Source organism: Lutjanus erythropterus, chromosome 18, assembly GCF_056507025.1.
Source record: "Lutjanus erythropterus isolate fLutEry1 chromosome 18, fLutEry1.hap2, whole genome shotgun sequence".
Taxonomy (NCBI): Eukaryota; Metazoa; Chordata; class Actinopteri; order Lutjaniformes; family Lutjanidae; genus Lutjanus; species Lutjanus erythropterus.
In genome coordinates this window covers 34054361-34081815 of record NC_139334.1, presented here as the reverse complement: position 1 = coordinate 34081815, position 27455 = coordinate 34054361, and the positions used below count along the sequence as shown (strand labels likewise).

Here is a 27455-nt window from a genome sequence, read left to right as displayed (position 1 = left end):
TGTAGTTGTTACATGTTGGAATTAAATAGAGTTACTGGCAATTTAATCTGCTTGGTGCCAAAACAATGAACCTTCTGAATAGACAGAACATCCCGTGGAAAATGCAGGCTCTGATCTGAACAGACCACATCAAGAGTAAATTATATACAATTTATTTATATTAGATTTCTATATCTGTTATATTGTTGCAAAGCCACCTGTTGTTTGTAATATTCTAATTTAAGTTCTAAAGAAATTGTTCAAAATAAATAAAACTGATTAAATAGAGAGGTTTGATGTCTTGTCCAACTTATTGTTTCTTAAACAAACATTATACTATATTAAAAAAAAACTTACATACATCCAAATAAGAACCTTAAGTTGATTACTACAATGAATTAATTAGTTCTATTATATAGATCTCATTCTTACGTGCTTCATTTATGTTTGATTTGACTTGTATCATGTGGAATTTATAAGTTTGTTTAATCCAAATGGAAGGAAATTTTATATGAATACATATATCTTAAATATTAGGCCTAAATATTTTTATGAGTATTAATAAATAACAATGTGCAAGTTGAGAAGTTTGGATTTCTAGTCCCATTCATTGTTTCTTTATTAAGTTTATATGGTTTGGTGAACCCAGGATGCTTGGTTACAATACCATTACAGTACTGTATGCATCTGAGACTATACTATTAAAAAAATACTTTATTAAAACGTTGCATTGTTTGCATAAGAAAACTTATGGTATACGAACCCTTTACTCAAAACCTACCTGCAATGCAACCATAACTGTCAGTTATGGTTGCATTGCAGTAGGTGCTTCACCATCTGTTGCCTGTTGTTATGCACACATACACAAAGTAAATTCCTTCTATGTGAAAACCTATCAGACAGTAAATCTGATTCTGATTCTGAGAAATTGAAATTTCAATTTAGGTTGTACTGTGATATTTCAGTTATTAAAATGATAATTGCTTCTAAATCTAGTTTTGCTTTGGGTCTGAAAAAAGAATTATTAGTTTTTTGGGTTTTTTTTCTTTTTTACAGTTTTTCTTACTATTGCAAGAGTTTCAACATATTTACCACTTTAATTTTATGGAAATAAGGAACAGAAATGCCGGTGGTCATAATAATTAAAGGAGATTATGACAATAATTTTAATATACCACATTTTTCTTAATTTGGTTTATAGCTGGTCTGGTTTCATGTATCATACATGTTTTTTCTCCTCATATACTAAATGCTTTAGTTCACTTTTTCAACATTTTCAACATAACATTTATAACCCTGACACAGACTGTACGCTACAATAGAACACAGACACATTTGATGTAATTTTCTCTCTTTCTTGTCTTTCTCTCATCACTTTGGTTTCATGCGCGTCGAGAAAGACGACCACAGTGTGTCATATTGTCCGTTGCGTTTGCCATCTGATCTTATCCTTTACATTTGTGTGTATTCATGTTTGGTTGTCATGCGCAGCGTGTGCCGACGGTTTTGGCCTGCTCTGGTCAGCGCCATCATGATGCACAGGATTTGGTGACGGTGTGGCAGGTGGCTGAGCAGCAGGCCTCAGCGGCACAGGAACACAGCCGACATGGTTATCATGGCAACACTTCATTTAAGGTCGACACTATGGTGACTGTAAATCCTGTCATATACACAACACCTGCCACAGATACAACATGAGATCTGTGGAGATGATTTACTGTTCGACATGAGCCTGAGTATCATATAGAGCATGATTCAGTGTACGAGGTCCTCTTTACAGTCAGGGTCAGAAAAGTAAATAATACATAAAAATAAAAATACAGTCATCTAGGTTGCTTTTAATTATGACCGTGCACTGACTTACAGCAATAAATGAGTAAAATTTGTGACTATTAAATAATCTAAAATTAAGTTTATAAAAATAAACACAAACAATGTTTTGTCATAAGATTACATCCCTTGCCTTATATTTCATATCATATTATCAGCTCACCTGCAGCTGTCTCAGCTGAAAATGTATGTGCCTGGTTTGACGTACTGTAAAAACTGAAAAAGTTGAGAAAACTCAACTTCAAGATATTGATATTTTGTTGAGACAATTTACTTTTCTTCTTTAGATCAATTTAAAGCTTTGAATTTTATAAACTCAAAACATTGTTTTAAAAAAAAGAGTCAATTAATTAAAGTGAACATGTTGAAATGTTAAAATTTTCATATTTTCAATTAAAATTATTAAATTTTTCAGGCACTGAAAAAAAAAGACAAATCAGTGTGACCAACTTTTGAATTTTAAAAACTTTTATAAAACTCAAAGATTCAAGTTTATCTAAAGAAGAAAAATTAAGTATTTCATTAAGATTATGACAGAACTTAAGAATTTGAGCTGGGCTCAAATCTACTGCAGTATGTTGCCTTGAAATTTTAAGTCATCTCAACTATTTCTTTTTTTTTTTACAGTGTATGTATGCACATTCTTATCACAGTTCTTTTATATATGTGGATATTGTCTACATGTATTGTTTATATATCTGTCAGGGTTAAATACAGCAGTTTATCTGGCATTTTTTTATCTGGCATATTTCTATACAACTTCATAAGTGCAGTTGTATAGAAATACACTAGTTTTTGAAGGTAATAAGTCAAAGCGTTTATTGTCATATGCACAGTTACAAGCAAGTTTCCCTGTACAATAAAATTCTTCATTTGCCTTCCACCCTGAATGCTGCTGAACAATAAGACAAACATAAAAGTGCAGAAAAATATGAAAAATAAAAAAGTTTGAAAGAGCCAATATCAATTAAAGAAATATAAGAGACATAAATAAAGATATCAGGAGAGGCGAGGGAAAGAACATAAATAAGTAACCGTGGAACACTATGTACAGCTGCAATATAAAGTATCAAAAATACACATTATACACAATAACTGGGATCAGAGACTGTGCAAAGTAGCATCAATGTAGGAAATGAAGCAGCATAAATGTTAAAGTCAATCAGAAATACTGTTCAAAATGTACACATTTATTAGATCTTCTTTCAGACATGGAGTGGCTGATATATTTGTAGGATAGAGCAAATTGTTATTATCATTAAATTTGATTAAAGTTGCTAATTTTACTACATGTGTGCTTTGGTGGCAGTTGTGCAAAACTGTAAGATTTTCCTGCTTCGTCTATCTCAGTCATTCCCAAAGACTGGGTCAAGATCCACAGGTGGGTCACAGGAGATTTTAATTGGAACCCTGAATAAATAAAAGACTATGGTGGAAATTCTGCAAATTTTGGGTTTATATCTGCAGTATACCTTTTATAAAGCACTTAAAATGTGTAAATCTTTTAACAAACGAGAGGAAAAAATGACAGCCTCTTCCTGATAAGAGGAATAAACAATGAGCTGTTAAGTCAGCGTAAATAAATGTGTTTCTCAAAAAAAAAAAGTTTTAACGTGTTCATGCATCAAGATAACATAAGATGATGCAAAAATGGCAGCAAGACTGGTCAGGAAGGTCTGAAGTCTTCCTGGAATTTTAAGAATTTTAAAAAGTGGGTCCTCAGGAAAAACATTTTGGAAACACTGTCCTGTCCTACCTATATATTTGGAGAGAAGTTTGTGTGTTTTGTGTAGTTGTGTGTTTGTGTATCCCACCATTTCTCCAATCCCCCCCAAACTTGCCCACAAAATGTTCAGGGATTCAACCTTCGCATATAGTGTTTATCAATGCTTTTATCATTTAACTCCATAGACTTTTGAATCATTTATTTTGAAATCCTGAACTGCTGCCACCTTAAACTACGTTTCCATACAGATGTATTATATTGTGCTAGATAGTATTTGCCAAGATACTGCCCATTTAGTCCGGTGAGAGATGCTCGCCTGGCACAAACTCCAAAAAAGTTTTTCTAGCTAGACTTTACATTATGATAACATCACAGATTTTTCTTGGCTGTAGGAAAGTTTTACAAATATGAGAATTCAATACAATAGAAGTCAATTATATTTAGCTATCTGTGACTGCACTCCAGCTAGCTAGAGTCTGGTTCTAGTGCATTTCTGTGGCATAATGATATTTTTGTATGCCAAAACATATGTCAGAAAGTCCGATTCTTACTAGTTGTCATTTATTTAAGGTGAAAAAACATGTTCCAAATCACAAAATGTAGTTATGTACACTGAAGTATAAGTATACGTATAGTAAACAAACAAATTAACTAACTTAACAAAAGTGTCAATAACCAAATTTAAAATGCTCCATTAGAGGTAAAAGTCCTGTATTTGTTTCTTTTGTTTAAGTAAATAAGTATTATTATAAAAATGTCAAAAGTAAGTTGTTATTATATTATTACTGATGCATTAATGTGTTATTTTATTTTTAATTTTAAGTACTATGACTGTGAATTAACTTAACCTATAACATACATTTTTATTAATGATGTGTTGTATTTTAAGGGATAGTTCACCCAAAAAAGGAAAATTCATCATCTTTTATCAACCCTCATGCCAACTGAAGGTTAGGTTTTGGGGCTTTTTTTTAGTTTTACAGGGAAACAGTGTTGTGCAATCTCACTTACAATTTAATTTAAGCAAATGCAACAACCAACTGAAAAAAAACATGTAATGCCTCCATACTGCTCTTAAGTTTCCTAAAGCTTCAGCATGTTGTTCACTTGCACGTGCACACACAGTCACACCAAACACATGTGTGCATGTGAACGTTGCTCCAAGCTAAGGATCTACAGTGAAAAACATGGTGGAAATAACATTTTTTAGTCAGCTTGACATGTCGGGGCTTTAGGAGACTTGGATTACATCAGACAAGAAATATGGAGGTGTTATCTGTTTTTTTTTTTTTTTTCTTTTCAGTTGATTTTTCCATTTGAAACCTGGTCACCATTCACTTCCATTGTTTGGGAGATTCTGCAACACTGTTTTCCTGTGAAACTCCAGCAGCGTTTTGTGGACCAAAAAAACCTAAACCTGACCTTTAAATGACATGAGGCTGAGTTGATAATGACTAAATTTTCATTTTTGGGTGATCTAACATTTTAATGTTGAAAAATCTCTTCCAAATCAGTAAATGACAGTGGGTGAAGAAATATTCTAATATTTATATACTTAAGCATACTAAAGTATAAGTATACTGAGCTAATTAATTCACTAACTTATTATCAGAAAAAAAAAGTACTCAGTTATTATATTATTACTGGGCATTTTTTTTTTTTTTTATTTAACCAATATAACTGAATTAGCTTAACCTATAATATCGCATGACATTTCTTTAACTGCAGGTATAACTACAGTATACATATTTATTAATAACATATGTTGTACTTAACACTGGCTGTTAACAGCGTCGTAAAAGCTGGTTAAGTGTCAAACTTTAAGTTGCTTAAATGACAAATCCAGTTTATTTTCCATGAATGTGGCCACTGTGTCTCTATGGATCATGTTAACTTTGCACTTGACACTTCCATTGCAGAGATTTGGCAAAATGAGGACTCGCACAAAAACAGCTGGACCAAACAATCAGGTTTTTTTTTTTATCCTGGTTGATTTACTGTAGATCTGGGCCTGGTTATCCTGCCCCTGTGTGTGGTTGTACACTGATGTGTACAGCTGCGTGTCTGTAAGGATCAGGTGCATGACCCTGCAGGAAGTTCCAGTTGAGAGCTGGTTTTCACCAGATAAACTCAGGTGGCACACACACACACACACACACACAAAGAGAGAGACACAATGACAGAGAGAGGGGAGAGAGTGCTGGAGTGCTTTCCATTTAGGTCCAAACAGGAAAGCGCATGTTGAAAAGGACAGAGAGCAGTGGCTTGATTTGTCCAAAAACAACAGTGGCTGGCCCTGCCTTCATGGCTGAGTGAACACAGGCCTTGTGGGCTGTCCTCACCATTCCCTCTCTCCTCCAAGGTAAACACTCCTCTGTGTGTCCAGATAAGCAGGGCTTGATTCCCCCTAAAGTCAGTTCACACACAACATATCCCTCCTGCCTCACCCCAGTCTCCTTCAGTTTCTCCTCTTTCCGTCCTGCTCATTAGACTGCCATCAAATTCTCATTCCAAACATTACAGTGATGAAAATGCAAAAATCAGGCAGCACATCAGTCCTTTTTATTGTGACATTGTCAGCTTGATGGTAGAGCGTCCATTTGCATCTGTGCCTGACCACGCATGCTGCAATCATGTAAAAATTGTTTGTCAGTGTCAAACATGAACCCAATAGTTGTTAAAAAAAATATAAGCCACCTCTATCGTTGAAAAGAGAGCATGGTCATGGTTCAGACAAAACCATTGTTGGCGGTAATACACAAGATGTAAACCATTGTTTTTAAAGGCGCAATATGTAAGAATTTTGAGCAATTTCTTTTCTTTGTATCACAGATTGTAATGCAAAAATGAGACCATCCCCTAATCTTCCACTGCCCTACATCACCAACGGTGTGCAACACTAGCTTAGCTGATATTAGCTTAGGGAGTGAATTCTGCTAATGTCAAGAAACCACAATCACCCACCACAACACAGTCCGTAGTCAAAGTTAACATTACTCTAAAGTATGGGAAATATCTTGTGATAATGTCATTTTAGCTGGCTTATGTTAGCTAACATTAGCTTACTTCCTAACACAGATAAATTGCTAGTGAGATAACGCAGCAAAATACTATCTTGAGTGGATAACGTCAGCTAATTCCTCCCAGGGCTGATCTGTCTCGGCTGGCTCGCCGTTTGCAGCATCTTTGCTGCACACAATTATGCACAGGTTAGGCATTCGGCCTAATGCACTGGTTGCTATCTTGTGCAGACAGACCTCTTGCACCACAGACTTCGATCAAGTTTTAGCCGGCTGAAGGTGCAAGTGGTTTCAACTCCAATGTGCCAAGCACAAGATGGCAAACACGTCTGGCCACACCTTTATTTTTCCTTCATTTTTAGACCTCACACCCATGGCCACACAGACTCAGTGCAAGTGCACTTACTATCTTGCAGATGTGGCAAAAATGAGAACTGCACCAGTGTAACATAGCAAAGCCACCTGCGCCACCAGGGCATCCACTTTGCACCGGATGTAAGATAGGGTCTTCATGACTTACAGGTCAGAAATTCTGTCTACCCGATTAAATGATCAAATATGAGCGATCTGCTCTCTATAATACAATAATCTCAAGATTCTCAAAGATTCTCTTCTGTGGTATATATTTCAAATGAAAATCTATAAAATATGAGATCCCTGACATCCCTAATTTACGTTTTGTTGTTTGTGTATTTTTGTTTCAATATCAGCCTGCAACTTTGTCACACTGATGCACATCGCTCACATACGTCATCATTACCGCTAGCTGTGAAGAAAACTGTGATGGCTAGATAGTAAATAGAGGTAAACTGTAGAGACTGAAAATAAATTGTTCAAAAACACTGCTAACTATTTTGAAGATGAGTGCAGGAATATTTCAAATAGCTGTGTTGAAAAATGAAGTGATTGACAGTGAGCTGAGCACAAGTGCTAGTGGTTTCTGAAGAAGCACCAGTGAAGTGTCCACAGCGTCTGCAATAACCAAACAGTTAGGTGGTACATGGAGAGCTCAGTATTTTCTCAAGGATGGAAAATCCTTGAGATGATGATGCAATAATGGGTATTTCCAGATCCTATAATTTTGTAGTAAATAGGTGGTAATTGGCAAATAACATATTTGAAAAGTCTTAGAAATTACCCACAAATTACCTCCAAATTATGCCAAATTTCATGGTTAATTATGTGATAATTAGCAAGTGCCATTTTCATGTAGTTGGTGGTAATTTGACATTTCTAGGAATTTACCTGCACAGTACCATAAAATTTCATGTTCATTTTCATTTTCATGCAAGTAGGTGGTAATTACCATTTCACATGTTTGAACTTTCTTTGAAATTAACTGCTAATTTACCCCAACATTACATGAAAACAGTATTTGCTAATTAACCCTGAAATGTGTGGGGAATGTGGAGATAATTTATGGGCTTCAAATTTCAAATATACTATTTACCATGAAGTTATGAGACCTGGAAATTGAAGTGTTACCCAATAATTATTAAAATATATGAGTTGAGAGAATTATTAGTTAATGATGTGTCATCAGCACCACCACTTTCTTAACTTTCTCCGTCTGTTCTGTCTTGAACTCATGCACCACATACGGACATGTCTCTTTCCTCCACCACTTTGGCTTCTGCTTTTTTCACAGTTTCTGGAGGAGCTGGGAAGATTTCTTTCACACTGGCATGCTGCAGAATCATTATCCCCTGCAGGCTCCCACAATTATTCATCCAGTGTGCTCGCTGCTGACACGAGGGCTATATTTAGGTTTGCCAAAATGACCTCACCACTGACTGGCACATACACATTTTGGTTGCTAGTGGCTCAACACCTTGGTTTGGCAAAAAAAAAGAGACTTATAATAACACACATATGGTGTGTGTGTGAGCGCGTGTGTGTGTTTATAGTTAGTTTTCCAGCCTCCGGCAGCATCAGACCTGTTTCGCTGTGACTGATGGAGGATGGCTGTCCTCAATAGCAAAAAAAGATAAAAGGCAGACAAAATGAGAGAGCAGCCAAGTTTAGTCTGTGCTGCTGGGCCTGTGCTGATGCACACTTTCTAAAGCTGCTCGTCACGGTGGTCATGTGGTCACATGTGATGCTATCACATTAAAACCCAATTTGATGTGATGAATGAGCATCTACGCACGAATGGTTTTTGGACATTGCCCATGTCCTGTTAGACAAACACATGAAATTAAACATTGATTATTTTATTGCTAAGGGATTGGCTTGAATGAGTGAATTAGGTTGTTTATACACCCTTTAAGCGCTGACATCATGATGTTATGGTGCTGGAGGCAAAACAGAGGAAAACCTGAGGCAATCACAGATCGAAACTTAGAAATAAGGTTCTGAGGTTCTACCCAGAGTCATTTCCTTCTCCCTTTTTTGAAACAAGAGTTGTTTTGACAGTTCTTGAAATCTTTTAAAAACTCTTTCATCAAAGGTTTTTTGTACCAAATTTATAAAGGTTCTCTGTATAACCCCCATGTGTGGCTTCTAGATAAAACTTTTGGAATATAAAAAGGTTCTTGGTAGAACCACCTGAGTGGGCTCTCGATAAAACATTTGGAATATAAAAAGATTATCAGTAGAAGAACCCTGAGTGGGTTCTGTTGGCGATCAGAAGGTGGAAAGATTTTGGACAGAGCCCCCAGAGAGGGTTCTGGGTGAAACCTTTACACCATAGAGGGGTTCTCTGTGGAACCTCTGCTTGGCGGATCTGGGTGAAACTTTTTACAGACTAGGGGATCCATCAAGAACTCTTTTCATCCTGAGAACCCTTTTTGGAAGACAGACTTCTTCAAAGATTGTTGAAAATTCTTTCGTCAAGGGTTCTTTGTATCACAATATAAAAGGGTTCTCAGTAGAAGCCCCTGGTTGGGTTCTCAATAAAACCCCTGGAACACAAAAGGGTTTTCAGTAGAAGAACCCTGAGTGGGTTCTGTTAGCACGCAGCAGGTGGAAAAGTTCTGGATAGATCCCCCAGAGAGGGTTCTGGGTAGAACCATTACACCATAGTAGAGTTTGTCCCTAATTTTTGGACCATTCTGAGCATCTTCACCAAAAATAAACTGATTCAGAAGTTGAAAAGTTGATCCTCAGCTGGAACCAAGAAATAGTATATTTTCCATGGGAACCAAAGTAGGTGTGTCATATTTTACAGGTCATTGTGCATTATGCAGCGTCCTTGATTGATGACATCACAATGGTTCTGGTCAAAACTGAGGCGTGGGCTGGTTTATTAGATAGTACCAAAGTTCTAAGGTTGATTGAGACTAAATGTCAATAAAGATTTGGTCTCCTCGTCTCCCCATGTGCTGCCATGGCTCATTTTGTTTTGTTGCATTGTTTGTCCTTTTGTCAGTTCTGACAATCGCCTGCTAGAATTTCGTGTAATTGGTCCAATTACACCATCCAAAAAAAAAAGTTTTCCCCCTAGAAACAAACCAAACCATGCTTATATTTGATCTGAACCCTTTCAGTCAGACCAAGGTTTGGCTGTTTAGTCCAGACCCTGGTTCAAGGGAGGTTTCACACCTGTAATTTTAGTTAGGATCGAGTCCAAAAATTGATCTTCTTCAACAACCAAGTACAATAAAGTGTCAATTTACAACTCCAGAATGTAGTTGAACTTGAGTGCAGTAACAGCTGAAACTATCTTTCAACTACATTTAGGGCATGAATTCAGATCAGTGATAAAGACGCTGATGTCTGAGTGCCTGCACTTTCCTGAACACTAGGCAGATTAGATGCAGCTAATCAGAATATTGTCTTTTTTTATATACATAAATTAACTAATAGCAGGTCTTATCCATAGCTGATAGAAAGACAGAATTTATGACTAATGCAATGCACCTGAAACCTTTGAAATCATCCTTAATGATGCATATGTGTAAAAGGAGAGCTCCAAGTGCAGTCCGTGTCTTAAGAGTCCACATTGTTTATACATGAATACAGGACATGTTCTCTATAGTACATGTGCCCCAGTTGGAATTTGGACCACGTGGACAGCACATGTCGACTCCACAAGGAGGAGGAATGTCGTCGTACATTCATGGCAAACTGTGGCTATAATGTAATTTTCAATCTCACTGTATATTGGATTCAACACAGCCAGTGCAGAAGTGCCTTGAACTGCATTTCTTCTGCAGGCTGTTAGATACTGCCTCCAAGAAAGCCCTGACTGGACGAATCATCTTCAAGTCCTCTGGAGTTGGTCTTTGTTTCTCTTCTTCTAGTCTTTTGGTGTCATTTTTAAGAGTTGGGTCTGAGTATGCATGTCCAAACTCCAGAGGACACAATACGCTTAATTTGCTATCCGGACAACAGCAGTTTTGCTGACATCTCTGCCAGCTCTTGTGATAACACTTCAGTACAAAATCAACCACGCTGACTATGAGATCAGGTCAACAGATTCACCAGTTGTTGTCACTGTAATGTATACAGTATTTCCAGTAAAACAACATTTAATATCACTCTGCCACCGATTGACTTTAAGTGTAGGCCTATATAGTGATTATTTTCAGTTGTGTGTGGGCTGCTCATACAGTATGTACATGTCTTAACAATGTCCCCAGAGCCAACTCTAACAGCTCAATAAAAATAAACATGAACCTTAACTTTATCTTGAGTCAGAGCAGTTTGGCTGCAACAAATATTTGATTTGAATCCTGAGATCAAACTATATCTTGATAAATGGATTGTGTTTTTTGATTAAAATGGTAGACATCAGTGCTACTGGTAAATTAGCAAAGGGCTGCATAGATAACACTTCATGACCTGAGATCACCATGGAAGTTGACTGGTCAGCCATCTTGGGAGTTGACTTACCGGCTCAAGAGATGATGGGCTATTCTTGCCTGTGCTGTATGGAAATTATCTGGCATCTCAGGTTATGTTGTGTTCTCTATGCCTAGCTTGTTTGTATTAAAACACTATGTGGGTTTTTTAAAAAATATATACTGCAAGGGGCAGCAGAAACAGTAGTGTGAGGCAGAGTGGAAATCCCTTAGGTTTCCAGTAAAAATCCCCGGGACTCTAGCCCAGTGGAAGATGGTGCAACCAAATATGGATATCCACTAAAACACAGGCTGGTGGCATCCAGACCCTGATTCCAATAGAAAAGCATATTACCTATATATCTAAACATGATGCCTTTAAATTTTCCGAAAGCCAGGTGTATTCCACTGTCACGCTATGGTTTTTCACGCTAGGTGGGAGGTTCTTTTTGGAGGAAAACATGATGGCTTAGCCCAAGCCTCAGGCTTTATAAGAAAGTGCATTCAGTTGATTTCTGGAGGCAACTCAGGGTTTATCTGTTTTAAGCTTGTAAACAAATAACCCCTCTCACATCAGACTTTGCTCGACTAGAATACTTTCATCCAAGTGTTTTTTGAATTTGTTGATAGTTGATAGCTGATTTAATGAGGCACAAAGGACACAAGTGCTAACAAATAGTATATTACCACTGCTTTCATGAACTGTTGATGTGAAGCCACCATCGTTGTTTTTGAGGTCAGGGTTGGTGTGGATCTTCCAGAAATCCAACTTCAGGGGACAGTTGAAATTTTCAGCTGACCTTTTCAAGGTCAAATGGAACTTACCATAACTGGCCCTCACATTTCTGAATAAAATTGAATTTTTGGAATTAAAAAACAAATCATTGTTTGATAAAACCAAGATGGACGCCACCAGGAAAACATTTGTTGTGTTGGCTTTTTCACTTTTACGCATCATTTTGTGCATAAAAACACCAAACATGTCTACAGATAGAAGTTGAAAAATACTGTGTGTATGACAGATTTAATGAGACACAAAAGACACAAGTGCCTCTGTATTACTACTGGTTTCACCTACTGTTGATGTTGAGCTGCAACCTTGGATTTTGAGATCAGGGTTGGTGAGGATCCTCTACAAAACCAACTCCAGGGGGTGTTCCAGTTGAAAATTACAACTGCAAACTTGGAAATTCCACCTTCCCAGTTCAAATGGAACATACTATTACTGGCCCTCATTTTCTGAAAAAAAGGAGCAGCTTAAAAATTTGTACTTGTATTGCACAATAAAAAGACGTTTTGGGAAGGACAAAGAATTTAAGAATGTGTGTGGGACTTTGAGACTGGCTTGACAGACTTTTTGGATGATTCAAACATACAAACACAGTTGGTCCAGTGAATACGTAATGATTGCCATTATGGAACGGGTGAAGTGCAAGATCCTAGCAGTGCTTCCTGACAGGTCACAGAGCTGACACTCTCTATTTTTACTGTCCATCCGCGCTCTCTGCACCTGCTTTATAATTAATCCAGAGCTTCCTAATGCGTTCAGTGTGTCCAAGACATGGATCGACAGACCCAGAATATTCAACAAGGTAAGAAAATAATGAATATTCATGACTCAAGGGGCTTTTTACCTCCTGACACGGTAACAGCTGAGTATGGAGAGATGAGCGTGTAGCTGGACACTCACTCTCAGCAGAGTGAAGAGGGATGACCAAGGAGGAGCATTAGTGGAGTTTTCTTGGCTTCCTGAGTCACACTTGTCACCCCTTTTCTTATGCCAGTAAAGGTTTTCTTTGGAGGACTTATTTTAGAATAATAAGTGTTAAAAAATATGAATTCAGCTCAAAATAAAACGTGTCAAATCTCTGCAGCACTGCACAGCTACAATGAGAAGAAACCCAAAGCAGTGCCATATTCAGCATCACGACAGACTCGCACTTGGTATAATACAAATCAAACCAAGTACATTTCTAACTACCTGTACTAGTATCAAGTCCAAGTAACCCGTCCAACTCAACAATTCATCACTTGTCCAAGAGATTCCACAGCATGTTGTTGTTAGATGTGTTGTTCTCACCAGTCTGCGTCTTGTAGTAATTACACCCACTAGATGGAGATGGAGAGTTCACCAGTAGGATGCTTCCACCAGCTTGGACCACCAGTCTCATTCTGGTTCAAGAACCTCATATTGAAACATTTTGAGCATTTCTACCAGAAATAAATTGGTTCAGAACCTGGAAGTTGGTTCCCAGCTGGAACCAAACAACAGCAGGTTTTTCTTGGGAACAAACGTGGGCGTGTCATATTCTACAGGCTGTTATGTGTTGTGCAACACCCTCTGTTGATTACATTCTTAATCATAATGTTTCACTTTCATTAAAATTTGTGGAAAGGGGCCTCTGGAGTAACACTTTGACAGAAATCTATTCAATATCTGATGGCTCCTTGCTCATATAAAGACAAAAACCTGCCTGTGAAGTTCAATATGCAGATGACTGTCTTGGCACATATCCCAGAGGCCACGCAGCATGCCCTAAACACAATTTCTGGCCTATACCAATCCTTTGGTCTTTAGCTGTCTATCACTTTCACCCCCTTCCAAATTAATGGCATTTCATTCAAACTAGTGTACCAGTTTGGGTATCTTAGCTCCACACTTTTAAGACTGCTCCCTTGACACTTAAAACTGCTACATCAACAAAGCTTAAATAGTCTAAAACCTGAAGGTAGCCATATATGCAGTACGTACCTCCACTCTGCTCTATGGGCGGAAACACAGACCGTATACAGATGGTATATTACAAACTTGAATGCCTTCAAAAGATCCTCAGTTTGTCTTGGGAAGACAGAGTCCCCCATACTAAGATTCTTTCATTAACCTGCTCCATGCATGTAAGAGGCAGTGGCTAAGAAACATCTTCAATGGCTATGGCTCAGGAGCTAGAGTGGGCTATCCCCTAATCAGAAATCTGGTGGTTTTATCCATGGCTGCTCCAGTCCACATGTTGAAGTGTCCCTGGGCAAGTTACTGTATCCCAAATTGCGTGAATGTGACTATTAGTTGTAATCATGCTTTGAGAAGTTGATGGACTAGAAAAATGCTATATAAATGCAGGTCCATTTGCTTTTTACTATCTGCATGTCTGACCACCAACTGACCAAAAGAGGATCTGAAATGCTAAAACATAAACCTCATCCTTCTTGAAACTCTGGCACTTGATAGTGACCATACATTATACACACAAGCCAGCAGAGGTGGGCTGAAAGGCACCCACATTATCACCAAAAGGCCAACATTACCCCAACATCCCGGCTCTCTTGCCCCACCTCTGGTCATGTATTGGTCTCCACAGCCAGAAGTAGCATCAGCGTCAGTGATGCTTCAACTGATGCTTTACTGAAGTCCCTCCTTGTCCAATCATGCAGGCCTGCCAAGCTTTGCATTCCTCTACATGTTGAAGTGGTGTGCATGAGGATCTAAGAAGAGTCTGGATGATGGTGTCTTGGTGAAACACAAGCACACATGTGAGGAACAGATTAATCTTTGTCTTCATCAGCTCTAACGTAAGCTGCGAACATTAGCATGTGCAGCTAACTGACTCTAGCTTACTAACTGCAGTAATGTTACCTCCAGCCAAACTTGTGTTAGATACAACTGCATTTGCCAAAGTCACAACTTATTCCAAGAGAACGATGCATCTCTCTCTGTCAAAGCTGGGTTATCTTAGCTCTTACTCCAATCGTGGCCCTAACTGGCTGGGTGACCATCTCAAAATCCACTGCACTAATTGATTACCTGCACTTCCTTTTCCCACATTGAGTGTGTTTCTGTCACTGTTTCTGTTTGTATACATATATGTGTTGTATGTTTCCATCCAACCACTGTTTGCTGGGATGTAAGCTAGCTTTAAGCTCAGTCTTTTAGCACCACCGTCACATTATGTATGCGGCTGTTATGTAACTTTAGATATTTAATACACTTGCACAGGTTTCTTGTTTTAAAATGTGTCTAATGGACACAAAAAAGTCAACTGAAGTCAGCTGAAGACAGACTTCTTAGCTGACTCATGGAGCTTTAGCTGACAAAATCCACAATCATCAGCTAAAAATGAGGGTCTGCTTTTGTTTATATCTCTGTAGAATCAAAAACCTTGTGTTTCAACAATTACTCAGCCACCATTATCACTATAAATGTATGTGCAGTGCGAGAATGGAAAGACTGACAACAGTAGGAACAGTAACTAAGGAGGGAAGGCCTTACCGAAAGGTCAATTCTTAAATTTGAGAATATAAATACGTATAAAATGTGCAGTTACAGGGGTTAACTAGTTCATCTGATGAAGTACATTACTGAGCTCACATTGGTACAGTATGTTTTCCTATTACTAAAGTATATACATACAGGGCTGGTTTTTCAGGTACAGCCACTGTGCTGCCAAATCTGCAGTTTGAATGATTGTAACTGCATGCCAACAGGAATATTGCTTGTCCATAACCTCTGTAATATATTTTCCCATTACAGCATATTAAATGTTATATGCTTAAATGGTTTTAGTGGTTAGCTCGGGTGAGGTTTAATTGTGTTTGCTGTTTTAAACAAATGACTGAGATGACTGACCCTTTCACTATACAACACACCCATAAGCAGCTGTATGAGGCTGTAACCTGCTTTTGTTTCAGGAATCCAAATGAATGGAGCCAACTCACTGAAACGACCACAGCCTCTCTGACTGTCGCCAAGAGCTGTTAGTGGCTCACATCAACACACAGCACCAAAATTAAAAAACAAAATGACTCAATCACTAATTCTCTCCTAAACTGTCAAACTCAAGTGTTTCCTCCTTCAGATGTGAGACTTCAAAGGGGGGAAGTCGCGGGTTTCACCCGATTGCCTGGATTTTAGTGTTAATTCTTAATTACTCATAGTTGTAATTAAGATTGAACACGAGGCTTTTCTCCCCTGCAGTCGTGACTTCAGCAGTGCAAAGGCAATTATGGGAAAGAAAAAGATAGTTCAGTTCCAGTCGAGATGTAAAAGGATTTGTGTGATTGAAGGCTGAGTAGGTAGAAAGTGTACTGTGGGATTCAACGTGTGTGTTAGAGGTAAACTGAATTGTTCATTCCTTTATAAAGGCAAGTGTTTCCCACCGTTTTCCATCAGGGAATGAAGCATTTTCTTCTTTTGAAAAGGGAATGCAGGATGCAAAATGGCGTGGACCGAATCGTCCATTTGTGCATATAAATTTCTGGTTGTGAAAGTGCAGTAATGAAAGTCCACAGTGCACCAGAACCCATGATTTATTTTTCATCAGATTTCAGTATGTGACTTCAAACTTTTTTCTCTTTTAGGATCACTACGACAGCTGCCTGCATGATGGACCTGCGCAGATACCCACTGGATGAGCAGAACTGCACCTTGGAGATCGAGAGCTGTAAGTGGCACTCAGCTTGTGTATGTGTGTGTTTGCATGAATGTAAAACCCCCGGTGCAAAGTTTTTCTTCAGGGATCAAATATACTTAAAAGTGCAAAGATGAACTAAAAATATCTACAGAATGTAATGAAAAAATAGTTTTGATGTTACAAAAACTTCCATGGTGAGTTTTTCCACTCTTGTTTGGTCGAAGCAAACCCTTAATTCACTGTGTTAGATACGAAAATATTCCTTCTCCCCAATGTTTACCATGCGAGGCAGCTGAATTTAACGAGACCACGTGAGAATCCATCTGTCCAGGCTTCAAGTTATCTGTTTGTGTCCAAACCAAAAGTGGTGCAACCAATCAGCATCCTAGGAGGGGCAACTGACAGCTACAGGTGTGGTTTTTAGGTGTGAGGACAGCGAGAAGTGTCCATGGATATGACTTGTCTCAACCAAACAATAGCGGCTCCAGAGATGTTAGCGTAGATACTGTGCTAGCATCAGTTATATCAGAACTAAAGAGAATTTCTTTGTTTAAAGAAAAGCAAAGCACAGCACTGAATGAATTTCTCCATGGAAAAGATTTTTTTCGCTCTTCTCCCAACTGACTTCAGCAAGAGTTTGATCTGATTGGTTTAAGTTAGCTAGTATGGTTCATCCAATCACCTGCCAAGTGTTTGTTCAAAGTACCTGCCCTTTTCCAAACAGTTTCTAAAGATGAGCATGTCGGGTTACCCCGCTTCCTCTCTGATGCTCAACCTCCTCACTCCTCTCCCACTTCACATTTCTCCTGAGCCCGCTATGTCTTTGTCGACCTGTAGTCAAAGTCCTTGTCAGAGCAGCCACTGTGAATCACCACGTTGTTGTATTCCCTGTCCCTGTCCATCAGTCTCTGAGACTGTGTTTGGTCCCAGTCTGGCTGTGTTTACCGGGAGACTACAGAGCTCATTCTAGCACTGCCCCCCACCAGCATTCCCCGCTGTGTTCGCCATGCCCTGGGCCTGAAAATCTCCTCCTGGCAGTTCTAATATCCTGGGCTAGAAGTGTAAACACTGACACTATTGGTGCTCAGAGCTACTAGTCCCAGCAGAGTCTTTTAATAGGACTACTACTAGCTGCACAGCTAACAGAGCTAATAGCTAATGTAGCAGTTACTCTGGTGATATACTGCCGCCTATTTGCTTGTTGTATGAGTTTGACAGATTGTGAAAATTTTGTAATTCTTACATATTGCACCTTTAAGGTCTCTTTCATGCCTGCACTTTGTTTCATTTGGTTGGTTCTGGTCCATTCTAACTGACTGAAGAGGAGTAAACATGAAGTTGTGTGGACTAACAAGTAACATCATCAGGCTACACAAACCCACAGAGGAAAATCTAATCCTGGTGACTGACAGCAGGTCATGCTGCATTCTGTTGAACCTGATGTGTTTACTCATCCTCTGTGGGGTTACTAAGAGCGTGATTCTGAGCATTATTAATCCGGATTGTAACTGGTAACATTATTAATCCAGTTTGTAGTTTGACCTAATCTGTTAAGACTGATGAAGGACAGGTAGAAGAAGGATGAAGAAAAGGCATCCTGTAGTGCAGTATTATGAGGAGGCTGTTTAGGTCCAAGAATGTTATGTTTAACACATGTTTTAATGAGATACTGAAATATACAATATGTTCTGTTTTAACTTCTTTTCAATTTCTGATGTCTCAGGGGAAAATCTCTGCTGTTGCATGGTAATGCACATACGTTACCATGGTCACAAAAGTAAATATATCCTTTGCTAGAGAGATCACTTCCTTGGCAGGCCATGATCTGCAGATACATTTGCAAACATCAAATATCCACTGTCTCAAAAACCTGTGGTTTAGTGGTGTTATGTTTGCAAATGATGAAATTCTTTTCAGCAGCTCTTTGGGACAAATGAAGGGAATCAAGTCATAGTTGGTGAGAGCCTCTCTTTGGGTTGTTGTGCCTAGGTGCAGGTGATTTGATGAACCATCTGTCTGTCACAGGCTAACTTTAACCAATCAGATCGATGGACCATATGACATAGTTACAGAGCAGACCCATCTGATAAATCAAATTCCTGCCAGTCGCAGGAAAGGTTGAAAAATGTAACTGGTCAATGAGAAAAGGCTTCAGATAAGTGTTGCACAAGCTGCATTTATTTGTGTAATGTTTACAATGCCATTAACCTTAGGTCTATTAATACGAGTAATTCAATGCAAAATTAAATTTAATTAGGGCTGTGCCCGACTGCGATTTTCTTTAGCCAAAAAGATTTGGGTGTCCTATATGAATATTCAACTTTTTTTTACAGGGCACTGCGTTACACTAAATTCCTATATAAGCCTACATGAGTATGTTTGATCAGTTAGACTCTCATTTTAATGCACATTAACACAGTCAGAGAAATTAAAAGTCTGCGTTCTCCTGTTCAGTTATAAAATCAGCAGACATGCAGAGCTTTTCTCCAGAGGCTGCAGCTGCTGTTCAGCATCACCTGCCCTGCACACTCCTTTACGCTGCGAATTAAGGACTTATTTGGACCAAACCAGAGTTGGTGATCATTGGGACAGTGGAAAGACAAACCAAGATGTTCTTGGATCCTTTCCATAATGTTGTCAGACACTAACAGTAACAATCTGAGCCTGTCAGTGACAAAACAAGCAAACAAGCAAGTGTCACCTGCTCTGCACGCTCCGTGGGTGCGCCTGGATGAGGTGGCTGACAGCGCGTCATGCTGTGCTCCACTTCTATCACTCTTCTCTCCTTCTATCACAGTTTTGTGGTTTGTGGATTTAGGGACTCGGTTTGTAAAGTTTACAGCCTGTCATTCTGTTGCATTGCTTTTACGAGCTGAAACTTGTTTACCAACCACTCCTGTCACCTTCTTTCATCAGTCAACCGACAGTGCATGTGGTCCCGAGGATATTTTGTAGTGTAGTGTATATAAAAATATATTCAGTTCCCTTTAATTCCTCATTGAAATGTTCTCCCTGTACATTTTTGTAGTTTCTATCTGTTTTATCCTTTAACTGTAATGCACACTCACTGATAAAGAAAAAAAAACAAGGAATGTTTGACTGGAAGAAACTCAGGGGCTCCGACTGACGATTTTAACTGTCAACTATCAGGGGGCAGCTCTAGAAATTATAGTGATGGGAAGTTTAAGTTTGATTCAGATCCAAATATTACCTTATCCTAGTGATTATTTTAGTCTCCTAAAAAAAAAAAGAAAAAAGAATGATGATGATGAGCTGGTCTTTTAAACAGCTCTTGGAAAGGAACAGAGCCACAAGATCCAGCTCTCTTTAAAGAGCCGTAATTCCTGTCACTACTTAGTCTGAGACTGACTGAAACCAGGCACAGTCCCAAAGTTTCAAGTGATCCACGTCCGGTCGTTTGGTGCTTACTGGAGGACCACCGACAGCTGTCAAACCAGCCTAAACAGACCAAACAGCAGAGTTTGATATGTAAATGTTATTATTTTAATGAATGTACCAATTTAAACTATACTTGGGGCAGAAATTCACTCCCAACCTGAAGGGGGAATCAAACTAGAAGGTCGTGATGCTCACACTCAGCTGTCAATAAAAAAGATCCAACAAGTAAAGTAGAGATATATCAAACTTAAAATAAAATATGATTTCAGGTTCAAATATAGTCTCCCTCCCACCTAGAAAGGTGACTCTGAAAAGTCTGAAGTTTGCTTCTTCATGGAGTACAGACCTATACTCAGCTTGGTGTGGGAGACCCAAAGTCCTAGCAAAAAAAAAAATTAAAAATTGACAGAACTTATCAAAAAGGCCACAGAAACAACCTCCTCAATGTTCCCTTCAGTCAATCAATACATACAGTACTTCAGGCCGAGCTTCAAGGCTTGGCAATAGCATGACATGAAGAAGTGTATGGAGGTTGTGGAGAAACAGTTTGGGACATGTTGAGCAGATCAATAGCAAAGAAGTGGATTATGCTGCAGGGCAGGTTTGAGAAATTTCTACCGTCGATTTGATACGTTTTTCACCTTGACTCTGACTTGCCCACAAAGGAGCAAGCTACACATATTTCAGGCCCTTCAAGCCTGAAAGATACGTAGATTTTAGGGGGAGTGTTATTATAATATGAATTTTAACCATGCTAGGCTCAAGGCCTGTCCGATTTGTGAAAATGCTGATGTCCATATAGAACTTCACCACCTCCAACCTGCTGACAGTCAAACACTTTGACCCACGGTGACAAATATGATTCACATTGATTTGTCCATTGTATTTTTATATGATTACTAATTAACACAGTTCTGAAGTACATAAACGTATCAGCCAGGTTATTAAGTTTCGTCTAACTTTTTTAATTTAAATGTTCCTCTTTCACACATCTATCCACCTATTGTTCTTGTCCACAGGGTACCTCAGGTCAGGATCCCAGCTCAGTCTCACTCCCAACTCATGAGATACCGACAATGTGTCATCACCTGGTGACTCATACAGATGCAGACGGAAGCCATTCGCTACTGAAACAGACAGGCTTTTCAAATGACTTCAGTGTAAATCTGTCCGTGGTTGTATAAGACGCCTCGGGCTGTTGACGTAGTATAAAGATGGAGAAAGTCCACATACGGAGGAGGTGTGGTGGATGTATGGTTCAAACAAGCACAGGACTTTCGCCAAAATGTTATTAAAAGATGTAACGAACATAATGTTACGTGTCACTCCAGTGACGTCGAATGACATACCGAATGTAACGCAGTCATGGTAACCCCGCAGACATGGTCTTATCCTAAACCTAATCAAGTAGTTTTAGAGCTCAATCAAACTGCAACCCCTTCACGGTGTTAATCACATGGTAAAAGGCTGTTGGATGGCATTAATCATGCTTCAAATAGGGGTTTTGACTGCGTCAGACACAGCAGGGTACCTTCTGCTTCAGAATAAGACTTCAAGGCCGGTGACAAATCATCAGTATTTGACAAGCATGGCTGAGAGCAAGTTAAGGATCCATGTTGTAGCACTCGCTTGTAAGTCTTGTGAGAAGATGTTGCTGTATGGGTTAGGGTTCCTTTATAGGGCTCTGAACAGGTTGGTCTCTCCAAATGATGTATGAATAACACGCCAGTGTCTTAAGTCATTTTCTGTTATCCCAACACCTTTTTTTTTTTGCTTTTTATGTGTCATTTACTCCTTACAGGCTGACGCAGAAACAATAGGTGTGTTAAAAACCATTCACTCACTCACCTTTCCCTATGTAGCGTTTATCATATTTTGAACTATATAGGGAATGACGAGATTTTAGACATTTTTTGAACATCATTGCATCAATATTGCACTGGATATTTGTGTGATGCAAGCAGACATGCCCAGCATCATGTAAACAAACTGAGCACTCAAAAGGACATCATTTGAATGTATGGAGGTAGTATCGACGTTGCATGTTAAGTTTTCACTGTTAAATCACAAATAAATTGTTGAAATTCCAATGATGTGCAAGTGCTGTTGGTACAACTCCTGCATCTCAGTCACAGATGGAGGCAAAGGCAAACTCACATCACGCATTTAAAATTAGCAGAGTCATCTTTTCATCACGCCTGATCATCTTCTTCTCTTTTGGAAACATACAACTGCATTGCATTGTGATACACGGGAGAAACTGTAGGGTACATTGTCTGTTCACTAGAATCTGCTATGCACTGTGGGTATATTATAGTGGACTGTATAGTGAATCAAATTTATTGTCGAGAATTCGAATACTACAACAAAATGGCAAAAACACTATATAGTCCAATATTTCCATAAAAGGGAATAATTTCAAACTCAGCTAATGTATCATTTTACATACAAGTGCCATCGAGAAAAAGGTGATGTTGTACAGTGTCATGCAAATTCATACTTGCACCAGACATTAAAATCAACTAGTTCATCTTCATAGTTCACAGACAGTTTTGAATTTCGAATGAAGTGCCCAGTGCTAAAAAATTCCGAGAAGCAATTCTGACTTCCAGTTCAAATGCAGCACACCATAATGCATGAGAACTGCAAGGAGATAAAGAGGAAGATGAGTAAACTCCAGTCTGCACTGTAGCTTAAGTTATACAACTTGTGCTCTGTGATCAAGTTTTTATATCATGTAAACACTTTTGTCTAGATTCACACTCTGTCTGTTGTGAGTCTGCATACAATTTTTTAAAATTAATTAATGACGTGAGCGTTAACACTCAAGAATGACATAATTAATTAATGCAACATAAAATAATGTAACATACTTTTTTCTAACCCAAACCCTTTTCTTTTCTTAAACCAAGTAGTTTCATCACCTAAACTGGCAGACCATGGTCCAGGTCCGGACCCACACACCGTCCTACACGGACCCAGATCTATAACAAATAAATTATTAAGAGATTTTAAATTTTGACGGGACGCTTCTATTTTAACTGGCGCAACTTTTTTTATTCTTTCCGGCACTGGTTTATCTGATCAGGAAACGCACAGACCAACTGCAGAGAAGCTGCGTGTGGAGGAGACTGTTGTTAATGACGGAGTTTATGACAACAGAAACTATGACATCGACACCAACCAGATGCACTTATAAAATGAAACAACATTACTACCTTTACTTTTAACCTTTGTGCTTGGAAAAAAAGTAAAGTAAATACAGTAAAAGTAAATCTACAGTAAAAGTAAAGTTACTTTACTGAGTATTTTTACTTTAGCAATTTATAGTTGTTCATTTAATAGACCTGTCTTATCTTCTCTTTTGTATATTACCATTGTTCTTAAATAAAGCAAAAGTAATGTAATAGAAAAAAATGCAGAACATGCAATATTTCTTATCAGATTACTCGATTAATCGGCAGAATAATTGATAGATTATGCTTTAATTTTACTGGTCCGGCCCACTTAAGATCAAATTGGGCTGTCTGTGGCCCCTGAACCACCCCTGATGTAGTCGTTGATACAACTACTACACTACTTCAGTATATATCACTCTCATAACACAAGTTAGACATTATGATGTTCCAGACCTTTGCTTTAGGAAATTTTCTCTAACTGGACCTCTTTGAATTTTAGTTGAATACCCCAGACCTAAACCCTCATCATACAGCAGCATTTCCTACAGATGCTTAGGGGTATCTTGTGAGACTAACAAAGAAGTGTCGTATTTGACACCCTGGGATGAGGATGGGTTTAACATTTAGATTTTAGATTTTGAAATTGTGAAACTGGTAAACTACCACAATAAGATGCAAGTTGTAAAAAAAAAAAACACAAATTTTACTCTCATATTGGTGTGTAATTGTCAACATCATGCCAACATGTAGGTATTTTTGCAATACTGTATTAATGCTAATGAAAGATTTCTGCAGCTAAACTGTCTGTAAGTTTAATGATGTTGATGGTCCACTCAAAGTGCACTGTCATATTTTAAAATCATCTCTAATGTCAAATTTGGAGGTCTTCTCACATACATTAAATGGATGAGACAAAAAAAACAGAGGGCAAAATCATAATGAAGCCCCTCCAGTAATGAGAAGTAGCTAATTCCCTGAAATCCTGCAGCTGCCTTTAGATAAGATGGAGAATCGGAAGACAGAGACTAGCTGGCCCAATTAAATTGGTCTAATTACTGAAAGGGCAGCGGGGGCCTGTTTCACTCTGGTTCAGGCTGTAGACATAGCCCAGAGACCTGCCAGAAAAAGTGAAGGGAAGGCTTTATTGTTGTTCCAGTTGAGCCTGTGGGAAGCTGGACGATGTTCAGCAGTTGAGCAGAAAATGAGAGGCCTACTTTCTGCTTTATCAGCCTCACACTAATGATTTAACAATGATTTATTGTGTCTTCAATTCCTCTTCTGGAGGACATAGTTGTGACATTTCCTGTGAGGAGTGGATGATGTTACATCTAGTTCGGTTAATTATCCTGTAATTAACAAGACAGCAACGTATTTCAGCATAGAATTCAATAAAAAGTAGCTCGTACAGTGTTTTTGGTGGAATATTATTGTGGTTCATTCCTTATTAACAGAGGGCTGGAGTTTTTTTTCTCTTAGGCTTGAAGAAAGCTGTTCAAAATTAGATTTAAAGTTGTATCAGTGCTGTGGAAAATTACATTATGAACTCTTTTAGGGAATGAATGGGGAAGCTGCATGTTCATGCTATATTTTAATATCTATTTATGGTTATTTGTGTTTAAACTAGTGCAGTGACTGATTGTTTGGCCCCAGAAAGTGCTGTCTGAAGCATTACTGAGAACCACAGTAAGTTGCTTGCAGTGTTCTCAAGAAATGCTCTTCTGATCGACTTCACATGATGCTGCACTTCCTTAGGAACTCACCAAGAGACCCGGCAAGTGTACCATCGATCAGATGAACAGTACTCCAGATACTGGAAGGACAGTTATACACACATGTGTACAGACTGACAGGCAGAGATCCTTTTCTTTATAGTTAGATGATGCTGCTACAATGCCACCTATTGGCACCAAATTTGCCGTTGTCACTCAGACATCATGTCTACACTTGTTCAACAAATGTGGTTGAAATGGCAGAAAGTGTTCAGGAGATATGACATTTTTGTAATATAAGCCATGCAGCATTTTAACAGACTTTGAGGGCCAGCATTATCAAACTGTGTGGTATATCAAACATTCAAAAAGAAACTTTTTCTGGCTTGATCTAGAGAAGTTATGTACCAAATTTGGTGATGATTGCTCAAAATTTGTAGAGGAGGAAGTGAAAAAACTAATTTGGACAAAATTTTAAGTGGTAGAAAATCAATCTTTACACAAATGGGCATGGCTTATATGATTCTACTTGTCTGGACATAGAGAGTCCTTGGAAATAGAGGTTTTGTTCCTGATACCAGTGCTACCATCTGTCCAAACTGCACAAAAAATAACACCACACTTCCCTGGATCCTCAGCAACACATCTGCCAAATGTACCATTGATCAGATGAACAGCTCTTGAGATATTCAAAGGACAATCATACACACATACATACAGACAGAGAAACACCTCTCTAGTTAGATGATGCTGTTTCAGCACCACCTATCGGCCAAATAACACCACATTTGTGACATCACTTAGTTCAGGATATATGACATTTTTGAAATGTAAGCCTTGCCTATTGCATTTGATCAATCTTTAAGGCACAGCTATAGCAAAACTGTACAGAATATCAAAAATTCAAGAAATAACTTTGGTCCAGAGGTGTTCTGCACCAAATTTGGTGATGATTCCCAAAAAAGTGTAGAAGATGTAATGGAAAAACTCATTTGGACAAACTTTATAATGGTGGAAAATCAATCCAGACACAAATGGGCATGACTTATGATTATATTTCTGTGGACCCAAAAAGTCCAGGGAAGCATCGGTGAAGCATGTTGGGGGGTGCAATGCGAGCCGATGGGAACAAGGAGCGGATGAAGAGAAACCTGCCCTGATTGAAAACCTAAATGAAGCTGGTAAATCAACAGAAGCATCTCACTGCGACTCTCACTATGATGAGCCCTTTTAACATTTAATCAGTAGCAGTAATAGCAATTGTCGATATCGGTAACTGCTTTTTGACCAGTTGGAATTCCAAGCCAACATATTCGTATCCATATTGACTAGTAGCAGTCAGTCAGTCCATTCGCTCTGAAAATGGTGACAATTTTCACAATAAACTTTGGCTTTTTAGTTTCGAGAGAGACATTTTGAAGCTTGATGAGTATTATTGAATGGTGGGTGGAGCCAATCACAGCGCATAGGTGCCTTAAAAAGACGTGACCAATACCATTTTGGTACTGGTTCAGATGTCTTACAGTAGCTCAACAATATGTTTAAATATATTTTTGTCATTTTATTCATCATCACACGTGTCAGTGTCTGAACTTTTTTGTTAATTTTCTGTTTATTTGGTGCAGTGTGTTTGTGGAAATTTTGTTTTTGTTTCCTTTATAGGTCATTGTTATTTATTGCATCATGTGTAGAATCATTTCACTCTTTTCAGTCTTTTTGTTTTAATTTTGCACTGATATTGGCTGTTATTTTCTCACTGATACTGTGTGATTTTAAAATGTATTTTTATTGTTTTTTTGCGTGGACCCCAGGAAGAATAGAAACCACTTTGTGGAAGCTAATAGGGATCCAAATAAAGAATAAAGCCTTTTCTTAGGCCACAGAAAAATTCAGAAGGGCCGTATCTGACTAGTTGATTAGGTTTGCAATACTAATACATGGTTTAACTGTCAGACGTCGAGCCAGAGTCAAGGAACAAGAAGTCAACCCTAACAACTTACTGTTCAACACCATCAACCTTCAATAATGTTAATTTTCTTGGCTTTTTCGGGGGAAGCAGAACAAGTTGTGAACACGACATTGCCATAGCATCAGTTTTTAAGTTGCTATGGGGAATTTGTTACCCACTGCCAACTCCTGAGGGAAATATCTGGCTCTTTAGCTACTAAATACTCCACTATATTCACCAGCTAGTCCCTCTAACTGTGTCAGTCTCCTGTTTGGTGCTGAGCAGGTACAAAGATTTTTCACTGAAAACAGCTGCCTGCTGCCATGTGGTGCGAGGGAACCAAAAACTGTCTGTAATTATGAGCGAACCACTTTTTGTATCATCATTTTCACGTTGTCATTGTTAGAAAAATGTTGATCATAGTCATAGTTTAATGCCTTTGCTAGTGCACCTTAGAGCTGAATTAGGACATTCAC

General features: G+C 38.5%; 1 protein-coding gene across 1 annotated transcript in view; it reads left to right on the top strand.

Moving 5' to 3' along the window:
* The window catches only part of gabrb1 (gamma-aminobutyric acid type A receptor subunit beta1), a 97204-nt gene that overhangs the window by 59888 nt on the left and 9861 nt on the right, over positions 1-27455 (top strand). The window contains exon 5 of the mRNA XM_084741961.1: positions 16692-16774. Coding sequence (XP_084598087.1) covers positions 16692-16774 — 83 coding nt within the window. The remainder of the gene's footprint in view (positions 1-16691; positions 16775-27455) is intronic.